This window comes from Watersipora subatra, chromosome 1 (assembly GCF_963576615.1).
Source record: "Watersipora subatra chromosome 1, tzWatSuba1.1, whole genome shotgun sequence".
Classification (NCBI taxonomy): Eukaryota; Metazoa; Bryozoa; class Gymnolaemata; order Cheilostomatida; family Watersiporidae; genus Watersipora; species Watersipora subatra.
Genome location: NC_088708.1, coordinates 22,713,798 through 22,734,101, shown reverse-complemented (window position 1 = coordinate 22,734,101; position 20,304 = coordinate 22,713,798). Strand labels below are relative to the sequence as shown.

Genomic DNA, 20,304 nt, shown 5'->3' with positions numbered 1-20,304 from the left:
GACTTACCATACAATGTCTTGTTTGATTAGCTGCCACCAATTATGGCTATCATCACCGCTGAAGCTTGCTGAATTGGTTCTTAAGGTGTAACATACTTTGTCATAAGTTAGTAAACTAACATTAGTAAGTAGTGTTGGAGCATGTGCTGGGACATTGTCTAAAACCCTCTGGTTTATGTGGCTGTGTTAAGACCACACCAGTCTGAAGGTTTAAGAACTTCAACTTACAGCTACTACCAATGGTGCTTCCATCCACATCTACCCAACATCTGTGTTCCATGATTGTGGTACAGTCATCTGGTTATCACTCAGTCAGTTCTTAGTAATAGTTGAAGTAGTACATGTAGTGAACTTGTATTCCGTTTTTAGAAATACTGAGAGGTGTTTTACGTGATGCAACAATAATGGATTAACTATTTACCACATACTTGTAATACCTATGCTGATGACAAGCTAGTGAACTAAGCTTGGGATAGCCTCAAATACCACAGTGAGTATCACTTTTATTTCCATATTTGATTACGATTCTGCAAGATTTTGTTTGTTTACTTTATTATAGATCATTTATAAAGTAAACAAAGTGAACAATTGTTCATTGGAAAATAATACAAAATTCTAAACAATTTTATCTGCTCAAATTGATAGTGCTGGATTTGTTGCCAATAGATAATCTTGATAGCCTCTCTTTTCCTGTTTCAGTTAATTGTATCAGTCTGTAAGATAATACTATGTAATAATCTAATGTTGGGCTGTTCTAATCAGTTGTATTTTTTTGCTATTATGCTACATTGATTTATGTGCATGATCTTCAAATAGAGCATTATTATCAACACGACACAACATATTGTTGGCTGGTTCATTTATATGGAGGCAAAATATACTTCATGAACTACGTAAAACGCTCACACATGTCTAAAATGGACTTACACTGAAGACCCGGTAGGATTTTTAAGACTAACCGAGCAGTGAAGCAGGATCCAGCTTTACAGTATTCTTGCAGTCGTGAAAAGCGGTACCTATTAGCTTTATTAGCCTCTAAAACAGATCGTTGCAAGATACCAACTGTTTCATAGGCATGGTTGGATATAGCCCTGGTGAAAAGGAGCTTGGGCATTCGATGCAAATGCTTGCTGGTTCTCTTAGTGGCATGCTAACAAGAGCTTGCACTCAGCCTTTAGATGTCATCAAAATAAGGTTTCAGGTTAGCAAATTACTTTTTTTTAATATTTATATTTTATGCCTGTAAAGCTTTTGGCCATTTGCTACTCTAAGAGGCAACGTAGCTTGAGAGATGCAATGCTTCCATTTGCAGTTTCCATTGTGTTACTCTTCTCAGTGAGAATAATTGTCTCATAGACAAACGTGTTTTCCCTTGTCGCCTCAACACATTAAAGTCGGAGATCATACAGGGAATTGTCTTCCTACCTTATTCTATACCCGAGTAAACTCGGCTGTGTAGTTCCGCTTTGTTTTTATGCGCTTTCCGTTTACATTTTGGTCGTTTCAATTGAAATATGTTCTCAGTATAATTATGAAGTTTCAAGTTGATTGGATTTTTAGTTCTGGAGATATCGCTGAAATACCAAGAGCACTTCTAACTGACCGAGAAATGAAAATGGCTCCTGACAGAACATTAAATTCTAATGACACTGATTAAAATTCTTTGTGATAAAGGATTAAAAATAGATAAAGTTAGAAAACTTTTTGTCAACAACAAGTGCTTCACACTAAAACTATTTGTTCTGCTATGCATAACAAATATACACACTATCAGACTCAGTGCACTGCAATCATTATGTATTTTCAGTTACATCACTCTTTTGAAAGAGTATACAAAAACTCTTTATGCCGCATTATTGCTGTTTTTTTTAGTTTTACAAGCTTAGTGTTTCAAAACAATATTTAGATCAAAAGGAGTTGTGGTCTCCTAAGTACTTTCACAGTCGATGGAAAGTCTGTAATACGGTCTGGGATCAGGGGACCTGCTTGTATATGCCAGATTAGGTATCAAAGTGTTAACAGGTTTTTCTGCTTAACTAACAACCTATTAATTGCATAACATATATATTCAAACTGATAGGTGACTGTATTTGTACTTTTGTATGGATGCATTGCTTTATGTGGATGCATTGCTTGCTGTGGATGCATTGCTTGTTGTGGTTGCATTGCTTGCTGTGGATGCATTGCTTGTTGAGGATGCATTGCTTGTTGTGGATGCATTGCTTGTTGTGGATGCATTGCTTGTTGTGGATGCATTGCTTGTTGTGGATGCATTGTTTGTTGTGGATGCACTGCTTGCTCCAGATGCATTGCTTGTTGTGGTTGTGTTGCTTTTTGTGGAAAATTGCTTGTTGTGGATGCATTGCTTGTTGTGGACGCATTGCTTGTTGTGGATGCATTGCTTGTTGTGGATGCACTGCTTGCTCCCAATGCATTGCTTGTTGTGGTTGTGTTGCTTTTTGTGGATGCATTGCTTGTTTTGGATGCGTTGCTTGTTAAGGCTGCATTGTTTGTTGTGGATGCATTGCTTGTTATGGTTGCATTGCTTTTTGCGGATGCAAATATGGAATAAGTATAGGGTGAGTGTGGTGATCCACCTGTTAAAGGTTATAGGCATTCGCTGTTAGGCTTTCTGACATTAGCTGGATTTCTAGTCTAACTAGTTCTAACTAGATGTTGCTTAGATGTAGGTAATCAGCATCATTAGTCTTTTGTAAAATTATTTCCAACTAATACCCTGGCAGTTCGGTGAGCCGTGAGAGATCATCAGGTGCAATAACTAACTGCACAAATATAATAATTCTAACGTTATGAAGGGGAGTGATTAGCTCAGGGGTAGTGTGCTGGAGTGCTAATCGGAATATTGGGAGTCCAAAACTCGTATGATGCAATATTTTTCTTGCCCTCCACCTGAGCCTTCGGACAGATAGATGGACACGACTTTTACTATAATAAAGATTTAAAGGTCTCCTATTCACGGCTAATCAGTTTGGTTGATAAATGTGTGAAACTATTACAGTGTCTTGTTTAGAACTTACTGCAGATTACTATTGATAAATAATTTATATGTTACAGCTTCAGGTGGAACCAATTTCACCCAAGTCACCAACTTCCAAATATCAAGGCGGTATTCACAGCATAACAACCATATTGAGGGAGGAGAGTTATTTGGCTTTTTGGAAGGGACACCTCTCTGCACAAATCCTTTCAGCAGTCTTCATGGCAGTCGAGGTACGAAATCATCCCTCTGTTATTGTCTGTATGAATAGCGTCCTATGAACTTTTGCTAACATTCCGAGGTGCTCTTTTACAACTTGTTCTTGCCTGTTGTTTGCAGTTCACTTCCTTTGAGATGCTTACAAAGTATTTCTATCTCAACTACTCTGGTGAACAGAACAAAACAGTGCAACATTTTATAAGTGGTGCAGGTGCAGGAACAACTGCTACTGTCGTCTCCTACCCTCTCGATGTGCTCAGAACTAGATTTGTAGCTCAGGGAAATAAAAAGGTATAATAGTCTGAGAAAACACTTAATCAGCTCATAGAACTGAGGGATGGTACTTTGGGATGTAGATGATGGTATAGAACTGTGGCATTCCTATTTCATTCTGAAGCGCAGGAAGCTGGAGTCAATGAGTTTAGTATAACATGGCTCATTGCGAAACCTTCCTTAGTGCTTCGATTTGTGACTGTGACAACAAAAGCAGAATTACCTTTAGCGGCAGGAAACCAACTCAGTTGTTAAATGGGGCATGGGAAGGCAACTTTCATTAGACTAACTTACCATGGCAATCATCTTACCATGGCAGATAAACCAACTATTGTTAATCCCAAAGCGGTCGTGTGAAAACTATCATAGCTGGAGCGCACTAAACAATATCTTGTATAGTTGGTGTGAATCCCTAAAAGGGTTGCACACGCTTATCAAGTGTTTGCTGATGCTGTTCAAGCTATACATCCTTGTGCACTAATGATCTTAACATATGGTAATCATTAACTACACTAATTTAATTATCACCTGCAAAATTCATTCATTGTAATTTACTTGATCGCCCGGACCCTTTACCACTACTTGCCATGATTCCTGTTAGCTTTATAGACGTTACCAAAGGAGTAGCAACCAATAGATGACCCATTTCATTGAAGGTCTATACAAGCTTTGCGCAAGGACTTAATCACATATACTGCTCAGATGGTATCAAAGGCTATTACAAGGGCCTGGGAGCAGCAATTTGTCAAACAGCGCCTCAATCCGCCCTCTATTTTGGTCTCTATCAACTTTTCAAGCGTATTCTGGATAATTTGCGTGTTGATAGTTCCAGAGGTTAGTCCCCCGTTGTGTTGTTCACTGTCAAATCTTAATTTCATTTATTGTGGTTGCGCGTTGTTTCTTCTACAGCCATGCTGTCTCGTTCTGGACAACTAAAAAATTAGTTTTTAGTCCTGGTAGGTCTGTAACCTATCTAGAAAATAGTTTTACTCATAGTATATTACATGCAGTTATGTACCCACTAGTTATGCTATACATGGTTTGGCAGCGATTAACAACAGGTACATAAATGTGAAGCATATCATGGCAGCTCAAATGGAGTGAAACTGAACAATTTGTGGTAGCATTAAATTTTCATTTGTAGACGCTGTGACAGCGACCGTAGGGGCTGCAGCAGGCATCTCGGCTAAACTTGTATCCTATCCATTTGACACAAGCAAACGAAGGCTACAAGTCATTGGGTTTGAAAATGCACGAAAAGAATTTGGTGTGACGAGACATTATAATGGGATATTCAGTTATTTGACTACATCGGTGTCAGAGGAAGGCATAAGAGGCCTGTATAAAGGTGCATCTCTGTCCATAATCAAATCTGGAGTTACCACAAGTTTGTATTTCTTTATATATGAGAAAATGTGCAAAATCATAAGGCATAATATGAGTGAGGAGTGCTAACTATTGTTTATTGTGTTGATGTGCCAAAGAGATTGTTGTTTAATGTAGTCCATGTTTTGAATACTAACCCGGTTTGCTATTTATTTGTTTTATTTAATGATCTGACGTATCTAATTTATTCGTCTTTTTCAATTTTCTAATAAAATCCAGTTATCAATACTTATGGTCTTTTCACTTGTCTGGGTTGAGTTGTCGATCACTGAGTTTAATCTTTTCACCAGGTTTAAAGGCAGGCATGCCAAGGTAGGGACAGGAAGAGCAACGAAAAGCATCACCAAGGTAGCACTACAACAAACAATGATCTAGTTACTACATTTAACTCTAATCGTGCCAATAAAATTGCAGCATATTATAGAGAGGTGTCTTTTTTCTGTGAGCTACGACAGAAAACCAAAACTGTAAGTTCTGTACTGTAAGTACTGTACTCTAAGTTCTGTACTCATAAGTTCCCTAGAGTTCCAATATCACTCTAGACTCTAGAAAACTTACAAAGTATATTCAACATATCCGATGTACCAATATCACTCTAGGGACTTTTACAAAGTATATTCAACACATCCGATGTACCAATATCACTCTAGGGAACTTACTAAGTATATTCAACACATCCGATGTACCAATATCACTCTAGAGAACTTACTAAGTATATTCAACACATCCGATGTACCAATATCACTCTAAAGAACTTACTAAGTATACTCAACACATCCGATGTACCCATATCACTCTAGGGAACTTACTAAATATATTCAACACATCCGATGTACCAATATCACACTAGGGAACTTACTAAATATATTCAACACATCCGATGTACCAATTGTCTATTGAACAAGCCTAAACACAGATTGGTCAAAACTTGTAACTTGACGGGAGAGTATAAGCAAGTTATTAAACAAATAAAGGCACACATTAGTGTACCTGTAATCATGTATTCAATGCTGATAAAACGACGATCCGAGCAATAGAATGTAATTTCAACCGGTAAGAGAAGACAATTTCGCTTTAAGAAATCAGCTAGAGGTAGTAAGCGTTAATAAGAAATAGCTTACACTTCCGCAAGACGATGTTACAGGCTTGGATTTTAGTTTTACACCAGTTGACTGTTCTTCTGCAAGACCACAGGTGCAGTTTTTACAAGCTTTCTTCCCAGAGCCAGGACCACAGGCAGCTGAAATTACAGGTTTTTATGCATATAACACGGACAACTTTGACCAGCTCTGTCATGAATATTATCAATATTACAGAATTAAACAAAGATGGTGGCCTTTAATGCTATTAAACTGCATCCTGGATTAAATTTGGTGCAACTCCATTAGGCTAACAATTATTACTACTTTTTGGAAGAATTCTTAGATACATATACATATATATAGTACTAATGTATGATATAAGCTTACTGATGATAAATCATGGTGCATATTCAAACCAACACGGTAACGATCAACCACTTTATCACTTGCTATACAAATGTACAACAAAGTTACTAGAAGTTGTCATATTAATTAGGCTGCAAATAGAACAGCGATTCTGCTATATTTATATGACAGCAAAAGATACTTCATTATTTTTTGTAAAATGCTCACACATGACTTACACTGAAGACCTGGTAGGATTTTTGAGACTAACCGAGCAGTGAAGCGGGGTCCGGTTTTTTAAAATCTTCCTCATTGAGAAGTTCATTGTCATCGATCAGCTCAAGGTCATCATCTAGCATCTCCACACTGTCAAGCGACCAAACCTGGGATGTTGGTTTAGTTGGTGCTTGTGTAGTCGTTTTCTCTAAAATAAGTACATAGGCACAAATCAAGGAGAATGTACTATAAATGCACTTGATGAATAACTCTTTTCGAGTTTGTGTTAGATGTAGCAGATGTCAGATAATAAATAACATGTCATAGCAGGTGCCATGTTATAGCAGGTTCGCTTCAAAGAAGATTTTGTTACGGGTCATCTTGCTGTATATCATATAATTTATTATACGTAATTTGAACTAAACCTTTTCAATGCATAATTCATAACAACATTTCTATTCAGCTAACTTGAAAAAGTGAATGGGAATAATCGGGTAAATAAAGTGTGATAAAATGTAAAATAACTTGAATAAAGGCACGAAGTTAAAGCTGTAGTGGGACGCATATACAAATACGATATGATTGTAAATGCTAAGGCACCACTATGATGTCTGTTTAAACCAACAGTAATATAAATCTGTTTTATTCACCTACACGTTAGTTTCCTCAAGTGCACGGTATAATTCTCCCTGTGGTGGAGATCTCCTCATACATGTCTAACTTATCAGCATGCGTATCTCAACAAACCAAAACAAATCATTCTTGCTCAACTAGTGGGTGTAAGAAAAGAACCACATGCATACCAAGCTATGAAAAAGTCTAGATATACAGTAGACACTCCTATAACAAATATTCCACAATTAAAGTAAAGAATTTATGTGAAGTTTTTGCTTCATACTAGGCAAAAATTCCATATAACGCAGCGTCGAGCGGGTGTAAGTTTTCAAATTCGATTTGAATAACGACAATCTCCTAATTAGCCTCAAACATATCACTTCCTCTCTTGTCACTCTTGCGAAAGAAAATGAGGTACATATACAGTTATCTCTATTCTATGCATATACTAGCTGTGCTACCCGTTGTTGCCCGGGTATTAAAAATCAGTATCTTATAATCAATGAAAGGTAATGAGAGTTGCCTGCCACTTGCTATTAGCCTGGCACATTACCAATGGATAATTTTAGTAAACTTATTAATAAGAGCTACCGGTTCTCATGATGTTACGCCGTGATGGAAAGCGGTAACGTATTTGCTCCCATATAGCGACATATATCGTCTAATGAACGGCTGAATCGGTAAGGCTATATATATCTGCTATGATATGGATTCTTTATTCCAAGATCTTAATAGCTATAGCTAGAACTACATAAAGACAGCATACAAACTTTGAGAAATATAGATATACACTAGTACCCTGGCAGTCTAGATCATCGTAGAGATCATCAGGTGTGTCGATGAAGCACAGAGAAACAGTAGCTGCACAATTACTCAGGAATACTTAGAGGCCATCGATTGGTGCAGGTGTTAAAGTGTTAAAGTGTTTATATACCAAGCAGGATGTCATGAGTTTTAGTCTCATTTAAAGCTATCTTATATCCCAACCTCGAATCCTGACAACAGACGGATGGTCAGACAGACGCCACTATTATCCCACGATCAAACACGAGCAGAGCGAGTGTTTGGGAGCTTTATGATACATGCATATGTGCACACAACTCCCGAAAATTATTCGTCAATGGTCGTAACCAAACCCTTGTACCGAAATCCCATCAAAAAATTTAACCATTTTTGGATGGAGACGTTTAAGTATAATAACGATACAAAACACATATAAACCTATTTAAATATGTTACCAAGTCTTTGAAAAGTTGAGACAATATCCTAAAACTTACTCATTTGATCGGATGATACATAACTAGACAGATTAATTTGGCCTAAAATCGCCATTAAAACCTGATAAGCCTTTTTTAATCAACATTAAGACCGGCAAACAAAACGCCAATAAAGCCGTGCGACAGATGGTAGAACTTTTAAGCCGTGCGCATTTCAAGAGAAAAACGTGTACATTTCACCAGTCTATGGCATTGTCCAATTGCCGAAGGTTTCTGTAATTAACGTAGAAGTACTGAAAGGTAATCGTTTCTTTTTTGCCGATTTTATTATTCGATTTAATTATTTGATTTTATAAGATTATTATAAGATTTAATCATAAGAATAATCATTCGAATTTACAAGATCGAAGTATATAGTGACCGATGGTGTGCAATATGTTACTGTTATTATTTTTCTAAAGATTTTGTTGATGATATTACGGCTGTGCTCAATATCGCCTGCCAAGCCGTTTTTAATATCTGCAAAATTAAGTAATAGGCCTACATTTTCTTATAGATATACAGCTATTTCTATGACAACTAACAAAAATCTGTTTAGATTTTTAAAGTCAGCATAAATTTTTGGATATAAATTCAAAAATCTAAATAAATATCACAACTTCTTGATATTGGTTGCTATGACGTTTTGAAATGTAAACAAAATTGTTTACATTTCAAAATGTAAACAATTTTGTTAAAATCTGCTGTAATTAAGCTGGAATCAAATTTTTTTTCGCAAAATAACTGAGAATTTTTTCCTTCTGCTACTGTAGATAACTCTAAATCTCACACACCCAACTTAACCATGGTTTTTGTGATCATGACCCATTTCTTCATTTTGCTCAAGTTTGCAAAATACTTCCAGACACACGTGAATGCTAATGCTTGCTTTCTGTTACAAATCGCTGTCAAAACCATTTTACATTCAACACAACCAACTTTCAAACTGTGTACATATTAGACAACAGCTTGCCATTTTACTTCTAATATTGCATTTCTCCTGTTGCAGGGGAGAGATATAAACATAATATCTTTTCCTTTTATTATTGCTGTTTGTTGTACATAATAACACCCAGTACATTACAACTACCATTGCAGTTCTCCTATTGCATTGCAGTGCCATTTGACTGCTAATATTGCATTTTTCAACCAGCAGTACCCTTTCTTTTTTCCAATATCACTTTGGTCGTGGGCTGTATGACAGGGGAATTTCTAGTTATGTATAGTAAAGATATATTTTTCTTTTACTTTATTTAAGACATTAAATATTTCTTAATATTTTTTTGCAGAAAAGATTTTGTTGTCAAAAAAATGTAAAAACTGATGTAAATTGGCATTGAAGGTACGCGCTCCCATTATTGCGAAATTCCCGTAATCATGGTTCATAAACTGAGTGAAATCGATATAAGGAAGAAGAACAACATTGTCAATACAAACCAATAATACCGCAGTTACTGTAATCATTAAATTAAAAAGCTAACCCTTTGAACCCTAATGGCCGGTATCACGGCATTACGTAGGGTGTGTCAGAAACCCTAACAGCCAAAACACCAGCATTCGCATGGCTTTGTTTACAAATGCTGCTTCTTAGTAACAGCGTAAACCAATCAAATTAATTCTTTGTTCAAGGCGTTAGAGCAGAGATGTCACTTCCATTTTTAACTGTTTTCAAATGTCTTTATTTACTTCATTATAATAACAATTTTTATTGGAATGATACCGTGAAAAAAATTGATACAACTCGTAGAGGTGGAACGAGACAGGTTTTTTAAGCTCGAGACGAGACTCGAGACACTGTCTTGTAAAAATTCGAGACACGAGACAGTAAAATAATGAGCATTTGGTGATGATTTCACTACACAAGTACTAGCTACTTGGTATATATAAAATTAATCAAACTCTTTTTAAATTGAATTTTCACCTGGTGTAAACGATTTAAATACAACATTTTAATAGTGATATGCATGTAGTTTTTGTAAACAAAAGTGACACAAACAGCTCTAAAATACCGAAGTTATATATTCTAAGAATTTTGAGCTTGATTGATCATAATTATTATAAACATATTGCTTTGTACATGTATATTTTTACCATCTATTGAATAGTTCTTACTTTTTAATGTAATGAAACCGATAGCCGTCGCTCTACAAAGAAATACCGCAACTAAAAGAACACACAATAACACTTTCATTCTTATCGTTTCATTAATGTTAAGTTTTGTTTGTGTATTAGCTGTAGTATGTGAATTATATTTAAATTGTACTCATGAAATTATATTAATTACTGTATACATGCACATGTATATTCTTATATTGAACTAACAAAACGTCATTGTTAACCGAACACGGACTATGGTCGACACAGCCTTTCGTTCGTTTCTCCGTGTCCGGGCAAGTTTTACCCGCGATTGTTAGTATATACGTAAAAGAGGCCCGAATTTTATGAAGGGCAGCTGGCGTTTAGACACGATACGATAAAATACAGACATTTTACCCGCAAAAGACTTATTTATTAAATTGGATTATCCGAAGAGTAATTAGATACGACCCGGTATCTGTTTTAAGGACACAGAACCGAACTAAAAAATAACAGGGCCGTTGTCTGGACTACATGATTAGACTCAGTGGCCAACATAATCAGTAGCAACAGGTAGTAACGGACCGGGTATAACTTTAAAGGCAGTTGCCCGCAATCCATTACAATATATGGAGTTGTTGCTATCGCAAGAAGCCATGTTTTAACAACCGTGCGCAGGCGCTTTAGTTCTATTTCCTGTCTCGAGTTTGGCAATAGTTAAGTCGAGACGATACGAGACAGGTCGATACTCGAGACGTCTCGTGTCTCGTTCCACCTCTAACAACTCATTTGTTAATAGGTCGTGGATGATTGTGATGCAGATGAAGAATTATATGATACTAACTATAATTTTCCAGATTATTTTGACTCATGAAACGATGATGAACATGTGCTTGCTGAATATGATGCTACTGTAAAGATTTTTAGTTTTTAAACTGTATGAATTTTTATGGTTTCAGTCCATAGAACTGTGAAACAATTTTTTGTCTATTTGGTGACACTTGCTGTGTATTACCGAACTTTTTTACTAAATATCCCTATATTATGAGCATATTTAGATAAATTCAATAAAAGTTTAAAAACTTCCAATCGTTGGAAAAATTGTCCAGGGATACTGACACAAATTGAAAAGGATGGCTAATGTTCAAAGGGTTAAATCTAGTTTTTTTCTTCTTGAAGAGCCAAAGAGGTGAGTTTGGGAAGATCTTAGAACAGATTAAGCAATTTCCACGTATTTTACTGTTCATATAATGTAAAATCCTGGATTATTCATGTTGTAGGAGCGTCTACTGTACAATTAAAATTGCTTGTCTCAATATCGAATGTCTGTTATCGATGACCTTGTTAGCTCTTATATAAGCAGCATGCATATAGTCTGCTAATAGTATATATCATAGATCCCAGACAGTACTAACTTTTAAAAGAGAGGGCGAGCTGTGAACTCGCTCCAACTTCATATCCCGGTTTGCTAGCAACAAATTCACACAAATTTGTGCCATTAAGTTGCTCTCCTTGTCCCATTGTCAAGTCTGCACTCTACAACGAGAACAAGAAAACTAGAGACCAGCCATTACTTCAGCTCTATTTCATTAACCAACTGAACTGGTCAACATTGAATACATTTGACTCTGTGAGCGTATCAAGAAAAGAGAGATGTTCTTAGCATAAGACAGAGAGAATAGAATTACAATTAATATTTAATTCAGCGATCAAAAAGTCACAAACAGTATAAAACAAATTATCATTGAACAACATATAATTACCTGTTTGATATCGACGTAGCCTGTGAGTTTTAGTTTCGATGATATAGAATGATTTTCCCCATGAGGGAGAGACTCTACTAGTATGAGTTTTCCTGAGGGTTTGATGATCCTAAGAATTTCAGCTAAAAGATGCTCGTCATAACTGGCTGCAGGAGGAACTACACCACAAAGCGCCACATCAAATGTGCTGTCAGAGTGGTTGGCTACAAAAAAAATCAGATTTGTCTAATTTAATGACACAGTGTAGGAGAACAGTGAAAAACTGTATTGTCTAAGTGTAAATACTTATATATATTTCTCAAAGTATGTCTGTGAATCTGTCATTCCGACTATAGCTATAGCGTACGCTATAGCTACGATGCCCCTGTTAGGAAATATTTTTCGTAAGGTTCAATTACTATATCTGGGGTGAAGGCCGATTCTTCCCGCGCGGACAATTATATCGTCTCTGTAGCGTCGTATTCAAAGTTTTGATGGATAGCTTCTGGTGGAACAGTAACCTTTTTTATACACACACACACTTCTATGCATGAATTGTTATTATTAATTTTACATATATTAAGAATTTTTATTTTGTTTTCTCCGTTCCTATTAATTGTATCATTACCGAGTCATCTTTTATTGCAATTGTAGCAAAACCGACTTAATTTAGCTATTACTGGCTAATTATTTCACATTTATATCTAAACCTTTTTATAATCGTTTTAGTTTTTTCTTAATTTATTTGACCTGCACGAAACATTTTCCTTATGATATGAAGTTTAAAAGTTGTTTGACAAAGTTTGAAAAACCTTTACAGTTGTTTTTATTTTATCTCTTAATTTGTTTCAATTACAGAAAACACTTTTCTCATGATATGTAGTTTGAATGTTAGAATGGCAAATTTTGTTATATATGTTAAATACAAGTCAATTTTCTGACCGAAGACTTTTTTATTACATTATTATTATTTTTACTTTCTTATTTAGCACAGCTATTTATATATAAAATACAATTAGATTTGCGCCTTGACAAGAACAGATTAAAGAAATGTAGGCGACCTGTCTTTCCAATAGAGTAGTGCTGGCACATCAGAACCTGAGAGACATGATTAAAAGTGACACTGACATTATTGCTCCAAAAAATGAATAATATAGAAAGTGGATTAACATCTTGTTATCTGACAAGATTAGGATTGCCACAAAAAAGGGATTCAAATTTTTGATTTGAACCACGATTTAAATCTTTATTTTTTTTAAAAGAAAAATCATGGTTTTTTTCCATAATTTTGCAAAAATCGGTGTTTCTTGACAAACAATCTTGTTTGAAAGTGTGTAAAAAATCCATAAATAATCTCTGTCATGAATTAGCAATGGTGATGGAGATAATTGACTGAATGTGTATTACGATGCTACAAAAGGACATTTGAAGTAAAGATCTATAGGCTTATTTAGTAAACATCAAAGCAGGAATAATTGTGAGGTAGCAACTATAATTGGTAGATTTTCCTCACTAGTCCATTTAACAAATGACATCAAACTTTACTACAATCAGCTCAAATACAAACACAATTATTCTCCACCTTTGGTTTGTTAATTCGAAAATAAAAAATCGACTTGACACTAAAAAACCTTGCAAACTGCTATTCATATTTCGCATGATCAATTGCATCGATCACACCAAGGAAGGTGCTTAAATATTTGACAGTGTCTTTTTATGCCTTCATTGATGTCTTTCATCCATACGCTGTGTGAAACTGCTAGTAGCTCTACTACACTAACTTACATGTAGTCTGCATGTTATAATTTTATAGGTGTTGACTGTCAGAAATATAAGTCAAATATATACTGTAAAATTGTCATAATTTGACAAATTTGTCAAAAGCATGTAAGTCACTAATACTAAAAAGCGGATTTCCCGGCATTCGGATGTACAATGCAACCCCACACACTATTTGCATGAACAAAAAATCAAAATTTACGAAAAAATCATGATTTTTTCCGAAGCTAGGTAGTATATGCAACACTGATGTAAACCGGTGATAAAAAAAAGAAGTAAACACACTACATTTGTATTAGTCCACAACTTTGCTGAACTCTCATTCTGTTGAATATGATAGGCGGCCTATCACTGCAATGCTTGATAGTAACACACTAAGTAACATTAATACCTGATACGTTGTATCATATCATAACCACAGAACATATGTTGAAGGTTAACAATGCAGGCGTTACAAGCTAATATGCTCTGGTACAAAATGAGCCTTATGACCGAAGCAAAACATGTATAAATGTGGGTATTGCTAAAAATATGCACAAAATTACTAATTAGATTCTATTCAGACCATACCAGTTGAACATGGTTTTCTAGGAGCAGTCACTATACTAGGCGCATGAACAACACCTGCTATGAAATGATTTACCTAGTTGAAGTCTATCCATATTTTCAACCTGCAGGCTCCACTGATTCAGTCGCTCAGCCATATCTTTTACGGCATCTGGAGAACATTGTGATGACCACAAGAGAAGAACCTTGCTGTCCTTTGCAAGGTTGCAACTTGTCAGGCTTTGGGAAGTAGGTGTCATAATATTATAGCACTACAAGAACAGTGATATTCTATAGATATGTAACCAGGATACGTTTCAAAAAGACAAAGAAAACGAATGCATGAGGTTAACAAGATTGATTCAAACAATTAACACACTAAAAATACAAATACTAACATGCACCAGTCATATGTTGGAGCAAATGATACTACAAGAATACACAGTATTTGATTTACATTCTTCCAAAGCTCAAAGACTTGACAATCGATATTACTAGTACTTACATATAGCATTTTAGAAATGCAATATACAAAAGCTATGCAGAAAGCTAAAAATAAAAAAACTAAATTAATAAAGAAATAAAAAGAAAAAGGAATTATCGTCCTTTCATCACTTTGCATTAAAAATCAAGCAGAAAAATAGCCTCAACGATAAAGAAGATGGACAATGAGTGATGGAGAAAGCAAGCTACTCTAGTTCAGACTAAACTTGATATTAACCTAGCTTGATATTTTTAATAGCTGTTTTATCTTGCACTTTTTTTTACTTAACAGGTCTATCTAATTTACAGTGGGTTGCTTATGTTTTGCATTCTTTGCACACGTTTCATTTTCTTCTTTGGAATAATTGCTTACATAGTTTTTCCAATTACATTAGCCCATGTTCTTTCGAATTTACTACTTCAATTCCAAACAAAGCACCGTCTCCTCACTACTACCACTTGTACCATCCATTTTGAGACACATGGTTTTAAAACTAACAAAGAAAAATAAAAGGAATTGTTAAACATTACTCGAATAAGGTAGAGCTCAAACGAAAACTGCGTGCATACGCAATGATTTATCAAACTGCGTATTATGAAAAAATTTGTATGTCAAGCATTAAAAATTAATTCGCGTATGTCAACATTTACATCGCATATTAAAGATGTGGTTGCGTCAAAAAGGTCCATTTAATGAAATTAAGACCAATAAAAGGCTAAAACATCAGCTGCAATTTGATGTCATTTTTGTCTTTGTAGACTAACCCTGTCCAGAGATATATGCGTTTGAATGAGGCCATCTTTTAAAAAGCTCAGACTCCAGCGGGTGCTTCATTCGTGACGTAACTAGTGATACATCTGAAAAAAGTCCACGAGCAATAAATATAAGACCGCTTTATTAGCCAATCATCAGCACGAAGTTTTTATATAGGTCATAATAAATGTTATCACTCGTAAAACGCGTTGTCTGTAATCTCAAATTTAGGAATTTTATATCGACATTTACTAAATTAATTAACATTGTTACTTTAATGAATTACTCGATCGACACATTTTATTGACGAACAACAGAATTGTAAAAATGCTTCCACTTCCTGCAAAGGTGATTCTGAGTTTTCTGAGCATCAAGTAGTCAACGTTTGTGACAGACAGCTTATAGTTAGATTAGAGCTGACAGGCGGCATCAGCGCTATGCTCCAGAGGAAAAGAGAAGAATGGAGGTAAATTTATCTTTTACTTTGAGTCTCCTATGGATATACTGTCGTGTTTACAATCAGACTATATTTCCCTGTTTGAGGCTATAATGTAATTTCCTGTGCGCGCGTGTGAGATACGGATGCACACGTGCACAGTGAGTTCTTGACGGCTTCTTTTTAATCCATAACATCGAGCAATACAATGGCTTAGAATGATGAATATACTAAAGGTAATAAATTTAGCACTCATGAATACATTTACTAATTAATAGAATTATAACTTTTTGCTATCAGCAATCATCGCTTTATAATTTTTTATCGTTTCACCTAGCTATATTTGCTTCAAATTTTCTTTGGTAGTTTTAGCTAGTAAATTAGATTTATGATCAGACTTTGGATGCTCACTTCTCACTTGCAGAAAGTGAGGAAAATCGATTGATCAATGCACATCTTTAACTTCTAAAATCAAAGCTTCGAATCGTTGGCCTGGCATACTTATGCTTTTGTTAAACATTCATTTTTAAAATTACACTTGCAATTTATCTAACTCCCAATTTAAAAGCTTTCAGTAGATACGCGTTAGAATGACATCTATGAATGACATATATTTATTGCATTTGTTTTATTGATTACAGGATATTTATGTGGTCCCACCAGCCGAAGCAGCTGTGTCCGTGTGGAAACTGCCATAAATGGGAAAAAGATACTTGAATGTGTGCTGCATAAACCATGATGTTTTGTTTGAGTTTGCTGCATTAGATGAATTTGTCCTATTGTATGAGCTGAAACTATGTGAGTGGCCAAGACTTTGATGGATATTTTAATAAAAGCTTTATGCCGAGATGAAAATTTTTTTGCTTGTAAAAATTATATAATAAAATAATATTGTTGAAGATAATGCAAAACATGATTTGCATAACATATTGAATACATTATAGCCCTGTTATCATCTGTGCTGAAATCTTCTCTGATAGATGGATTTATGAAGTGTAATTAGAGCTGAATTGACAGGTACTTTTGAATAGCTCGACTCGATTCCAACGGACCAAATATTAAGTTCCAAAAATTTTATGCTTCACCCTACCCTACTAAGTGAAAACAGGTGAGTCCACAAACCGCCAACCAAGTGTAATAATGGCTTTAGTAATCCTTTGGCAGAATCGGTGGGTTAATTGATTTCAACGAACTTGACGTTTTGCATTCTCTATTTCGGTCGACTCATAAAACCATCGTTTTGTACTTGAATTATCTAATCGAATGGACAAGTAAAATTTTTTACAAATCAGTACTAATAATGACCAAATAATATAGACTATAAATCACTTTTTGGGATGCAGTTGGTTTCGCCATATATTTGAACATATTATTTCCAAAGATGGCGGCTTGCCTATTTTATTTAGTAGCTAGTTTCCGGTGTGCGTGTAGCAACTGAGAACTTAGCTACAAAGGCGTGATGAAATAAGCTAACTCGACGACCTAATTACTGTAAACCGGTAGAATTGGTAGTCGATACTCAAATGTTTACACAGCATTCAGAGGAAGTTAATATGACAAGTTTATAATTACCCTTATTTGAGGCGTTTGAAACATTCATAATAATGTATCTGTAGCTGGATTAAAAATTTTATTTTAGCCAACATGAGCAAATACAAAATAAAATATATGCCAATAGAGCCACGTAAGACTGGACTTTTATCGCATTAGCCGATGTGAATACGAGAGATAGAGACAGGTTGTATCACGCGTTACATCATTTTGGGCAAGTTTGGGAATGTATTTTTGGCCAGAGCGTTTTTACCGCGATAAACTTTTTTCGATTTTAATCTTCAAATATCTTGACTATGAGATCGCCTAACACAACAAACAACATATCAACTGATAGACAAAAAGAAATACTTTCTTTTAAAATTAACTCAAATTTGACGCAACCACATCTTTTAAAACAAATCTGTGAGTTACGGTGCTTGTAAACCGAGGTTTGACAGTTTTGAGTTGTTTATCTTTATTTATTTTCAAATTAAAAAGCTACTTGAAAGTTTAAACATGCATGTAGTTCATTTCAGACTACGCAAACGACAGACTACAGAAGAGATTGGGATTTATTTCAGTGTTTAGAAAAACTTCGTACAAATTATGAAAAACGCTTTCCATCAACAAGGCAAAAGGGCATCTTGATTAAATGTTGGTGGCTTTAAAAATGGTCAAGGGGGATGAGAGCATGGGCTAAAACTGTACGTGCTCTGACAAGACAAGCAGCACTAAGAGATTGGTAGCGCTAAAGCGGGACGAGGGTTCTAGGAGTGGCGCCTTGGGGGAGAGCCACAACAGACTCCTGAGATCGGCAGGGCAAAGGTATATGTACACAATCAGCTAATTCAAATAATGATGGATTTAAACTGCTGTTGGAAATAAGTCACTTCACTGGAATGAAGACAGGCCAGAATGCGGCCGCTAAAGGAATTATAAGGCGGTCGCTGCCCTGGACTTGCAAGCAGAAAAATCACAGCAAGTATAGTGGTGTTAGTTTGATTGTTTGTTACTAACTCTCTTTCCTAATTAAATAATGTATTACAAATATGTAGCTGAAATTTTGTACCACTTATTCAACCTAGAAGATTGTTCACCTAAAAGTTTCAACTACTTATAACCACTAATCATATGTTGAGTTTGTTTTGGCTTATTTATATAAGCATTGGTTATTGCATTTGAAGATCTGTCGTAATTTAGTTGGCATGGTGCAATATACCACGATACTATGATAACTTTATTGAAGTATAATACATCTTCTTGAGTGATTTGGACAGCTTGGATCAAAGAGTTGAGCTGGTTTACAAATAGTTTGTTATAGTTAATAGTCTGTTAATAGTCGCACAAGTGTGTGGTTTTGTCGGAGGCATCTCGGCAACTAGAACAAAGCGTCAGTTCCTGCTTGGCCTGGCACGGGGGTGGCGCTGGTTTTAGTTTAAGGGCCTTACATATGCGTCCACCAAATAACCAAAAAGACAGAGACACTTCTATTCTATGAAACTATATTATATGCACAAAACCCGCAAAACATAAAGTACCTTTTACACGATAAACTATGAATTTGATCAGCACCCTTCTTGACGGAGTCTTTATTATAAGTTTTTAGTGTTTACCTGGCGTATACTTAGTTATTATTACGGTGTGTTGGTACCAGACTCGCGTAAAAAATATACGTTATAATATAATCACCGGTTATTGCGTTCTAAGCATTCAGCAGCTTGAAAACTTTAAAAAACTGTTTACTAGTTGATTATGCAATCCTAGAAATGTATTAGTCACGTTCCCGAACATTTTACAATAGACGAGTTGCAGCTATTAACATACCTTTGAAACATAAAATTTCTACTTAAAAGATCCTCAATGTATCGGATTTTACTTGTGTCATCATAGAAAATACTGAATATTTTACGAACTATGAATTAATATTTTTTGTCGCTTATTCAGTCTATATAGGTAAAGCCTTCGCGGCAGAGATAGGCATAATTAGCAACGTATAGAAGACTCAAAACATTTAAGCAAGTAATTCCTAAACTATTCCACCATCCAACGTTGCTCCATTTGGAACAATTCCCTGTGAACAACCTGAATAGATCAGCTAATTATTTCTGCTCAATAAAGATGAAGTAAAACCTTCAAGTTTTTTTCTTAGATTTTTATGGTCTAAAGATTTTTAAAAACAAAAATTTTCATGGCTGTATTTTTGCTAGTGTCTTTCATGATGGTGAGATAGACCTCGTACCTATAATGGTGTGTGAAATAAACTGGACACCTTTGTTGGGCATCTAAATTCTCATTTACAGCATCGTAAATCATGGTGAATTTAGTCTATAGCTACTAATTATATATTAAATTAATCCTTATTTTGCCTTAATTTAAATATATGTATGAACCACACTGCTGTAAAATTATGTTTTTTAATTATCATTTAGGCAAAATTCTGAACATTTTATTTTTTTAATGATTGAAGATAACAATCTGTACATAAATGCACACGTCACATGCATTTTTATTTGCTTATTTCAAGATAGATAATATTAACAACTTTTGGAACAGTTTTAGGTAGTT

The 20,304-nt window shown here is 35.2% G+C and overlaps 2 protein-coding genes across 4 annotated transcripts; one reads left to right on the top strand and one right to left on the bottom strand.

Moving 5' to 3' along the window:
• Positions 1-378: 378 nt before the first annotated feature.
• Positions 379-5,104, top strand: LOC137397256 (mitochondrial thiamine pyrophosphate carrier-like). Its single transcript, XM_068083547.1, has 6 exons — positions 379-490; positions 1,074-1,201; positions 3,076-3,231; positions 3,338-3,508; positions 4,147-4,324; positions 4,635-5,104. Exons 2-6 carry the CDS (start codon positions 1,076-1,078, stop codon positions 4,943-4,945), a joined length of 942 nt encoding a protein of 313 aa, XP_067939648.1. The 5' UTR covers positions 379-490; positions 1,074-1,075; the 3' UTR covers positions 4,946-5,104.
• LOC137397261 (anamorsin homolog) lies at positions 4,862-19,551 on the bottom strand. Of its 3 annotated transcripts, none has more exons than XM_068083549.1 (7): positions 19,429-19,551; positions 14,631-14,805; positions 12,230-12,432; positions 11,882-12,002; positions 6,575-6,727; positions 5,998-6,116; positions 4,862-5,230 (listed from the first exon to the last, which is right to left on the bottom strand). In XM_068083549.1, the coding sequence occupies exons 2-7, from the start codon at positions 14,791-14,793 to the stop codon at positions 5,117-5,119; spliced, it is 873 nt and encodes a 290-aa protein (XP_067939650.1). In that variant the 5' UTR covers positions 14,794-14,805; positions 19,429-19,551; the 3' UTR covers positions 4,862-5,116. The 3 variants fall into 3 exon arrangements, with proteins under 3 accessions (XP_067939650.1, XP_067939660.1, XP_067939654.1); XM_068083559.1 differs by having other exon boundaries at positions 11,882-11,980; positions 12,241-12,432; XM_068083553.1 differs by having other exon boundaries at positions 19,353-19,488.
• Between the last annotated feature and the right edge of the window lie 753 nt (positions 19,552-20,304).

Bases quoted from the DNA above. Each gene is read 5' to 3' on its own strand.
- LOC137397261 (XM_068083549.1), bottom strand. From the start codon at position 14,793: ATGACACCTACTTCCCAAAGCCTGACAAGTTGCAACCTTGCAAAGGAC. The intron at 12,003-12,229 runs GTAATTATATGT...TTCTCGTTGTAG, and splicing joins GCTACGTCGATATCAAACAG to AGTGCAGACTTGACAATGGG. The intron at 6,117-6,574 runs GTTAGTCTCAAA...CTGTAATTTCAG, and splicing joins GGACCCCGCTTCACTGCTCG to CTGCCTGTGGTCCTGGCTCT.
- LOC137397256 (XM_068083547.1), top strand. From the start codon at position 1,076: ATGGTTGGATATAGCCCTGGTGAAAAGGAGCTTGGGCATTCGATGCAA. The intron at 3,509-4,146 runs GTATAATAGTCT...ATTTCATTGAAG, and splicing joins TAGCTCAGGGAAATAAAAAG to GTCTATACAAGCTTTGCGCA. The intron at 4,325-4,634 runs GTTAGTCCCCCG...TTTCATTTGTAG, and splicing joins GCGTGTTGATAGTTCCAGAG to ACGCTGTGACAGCGACCGTA.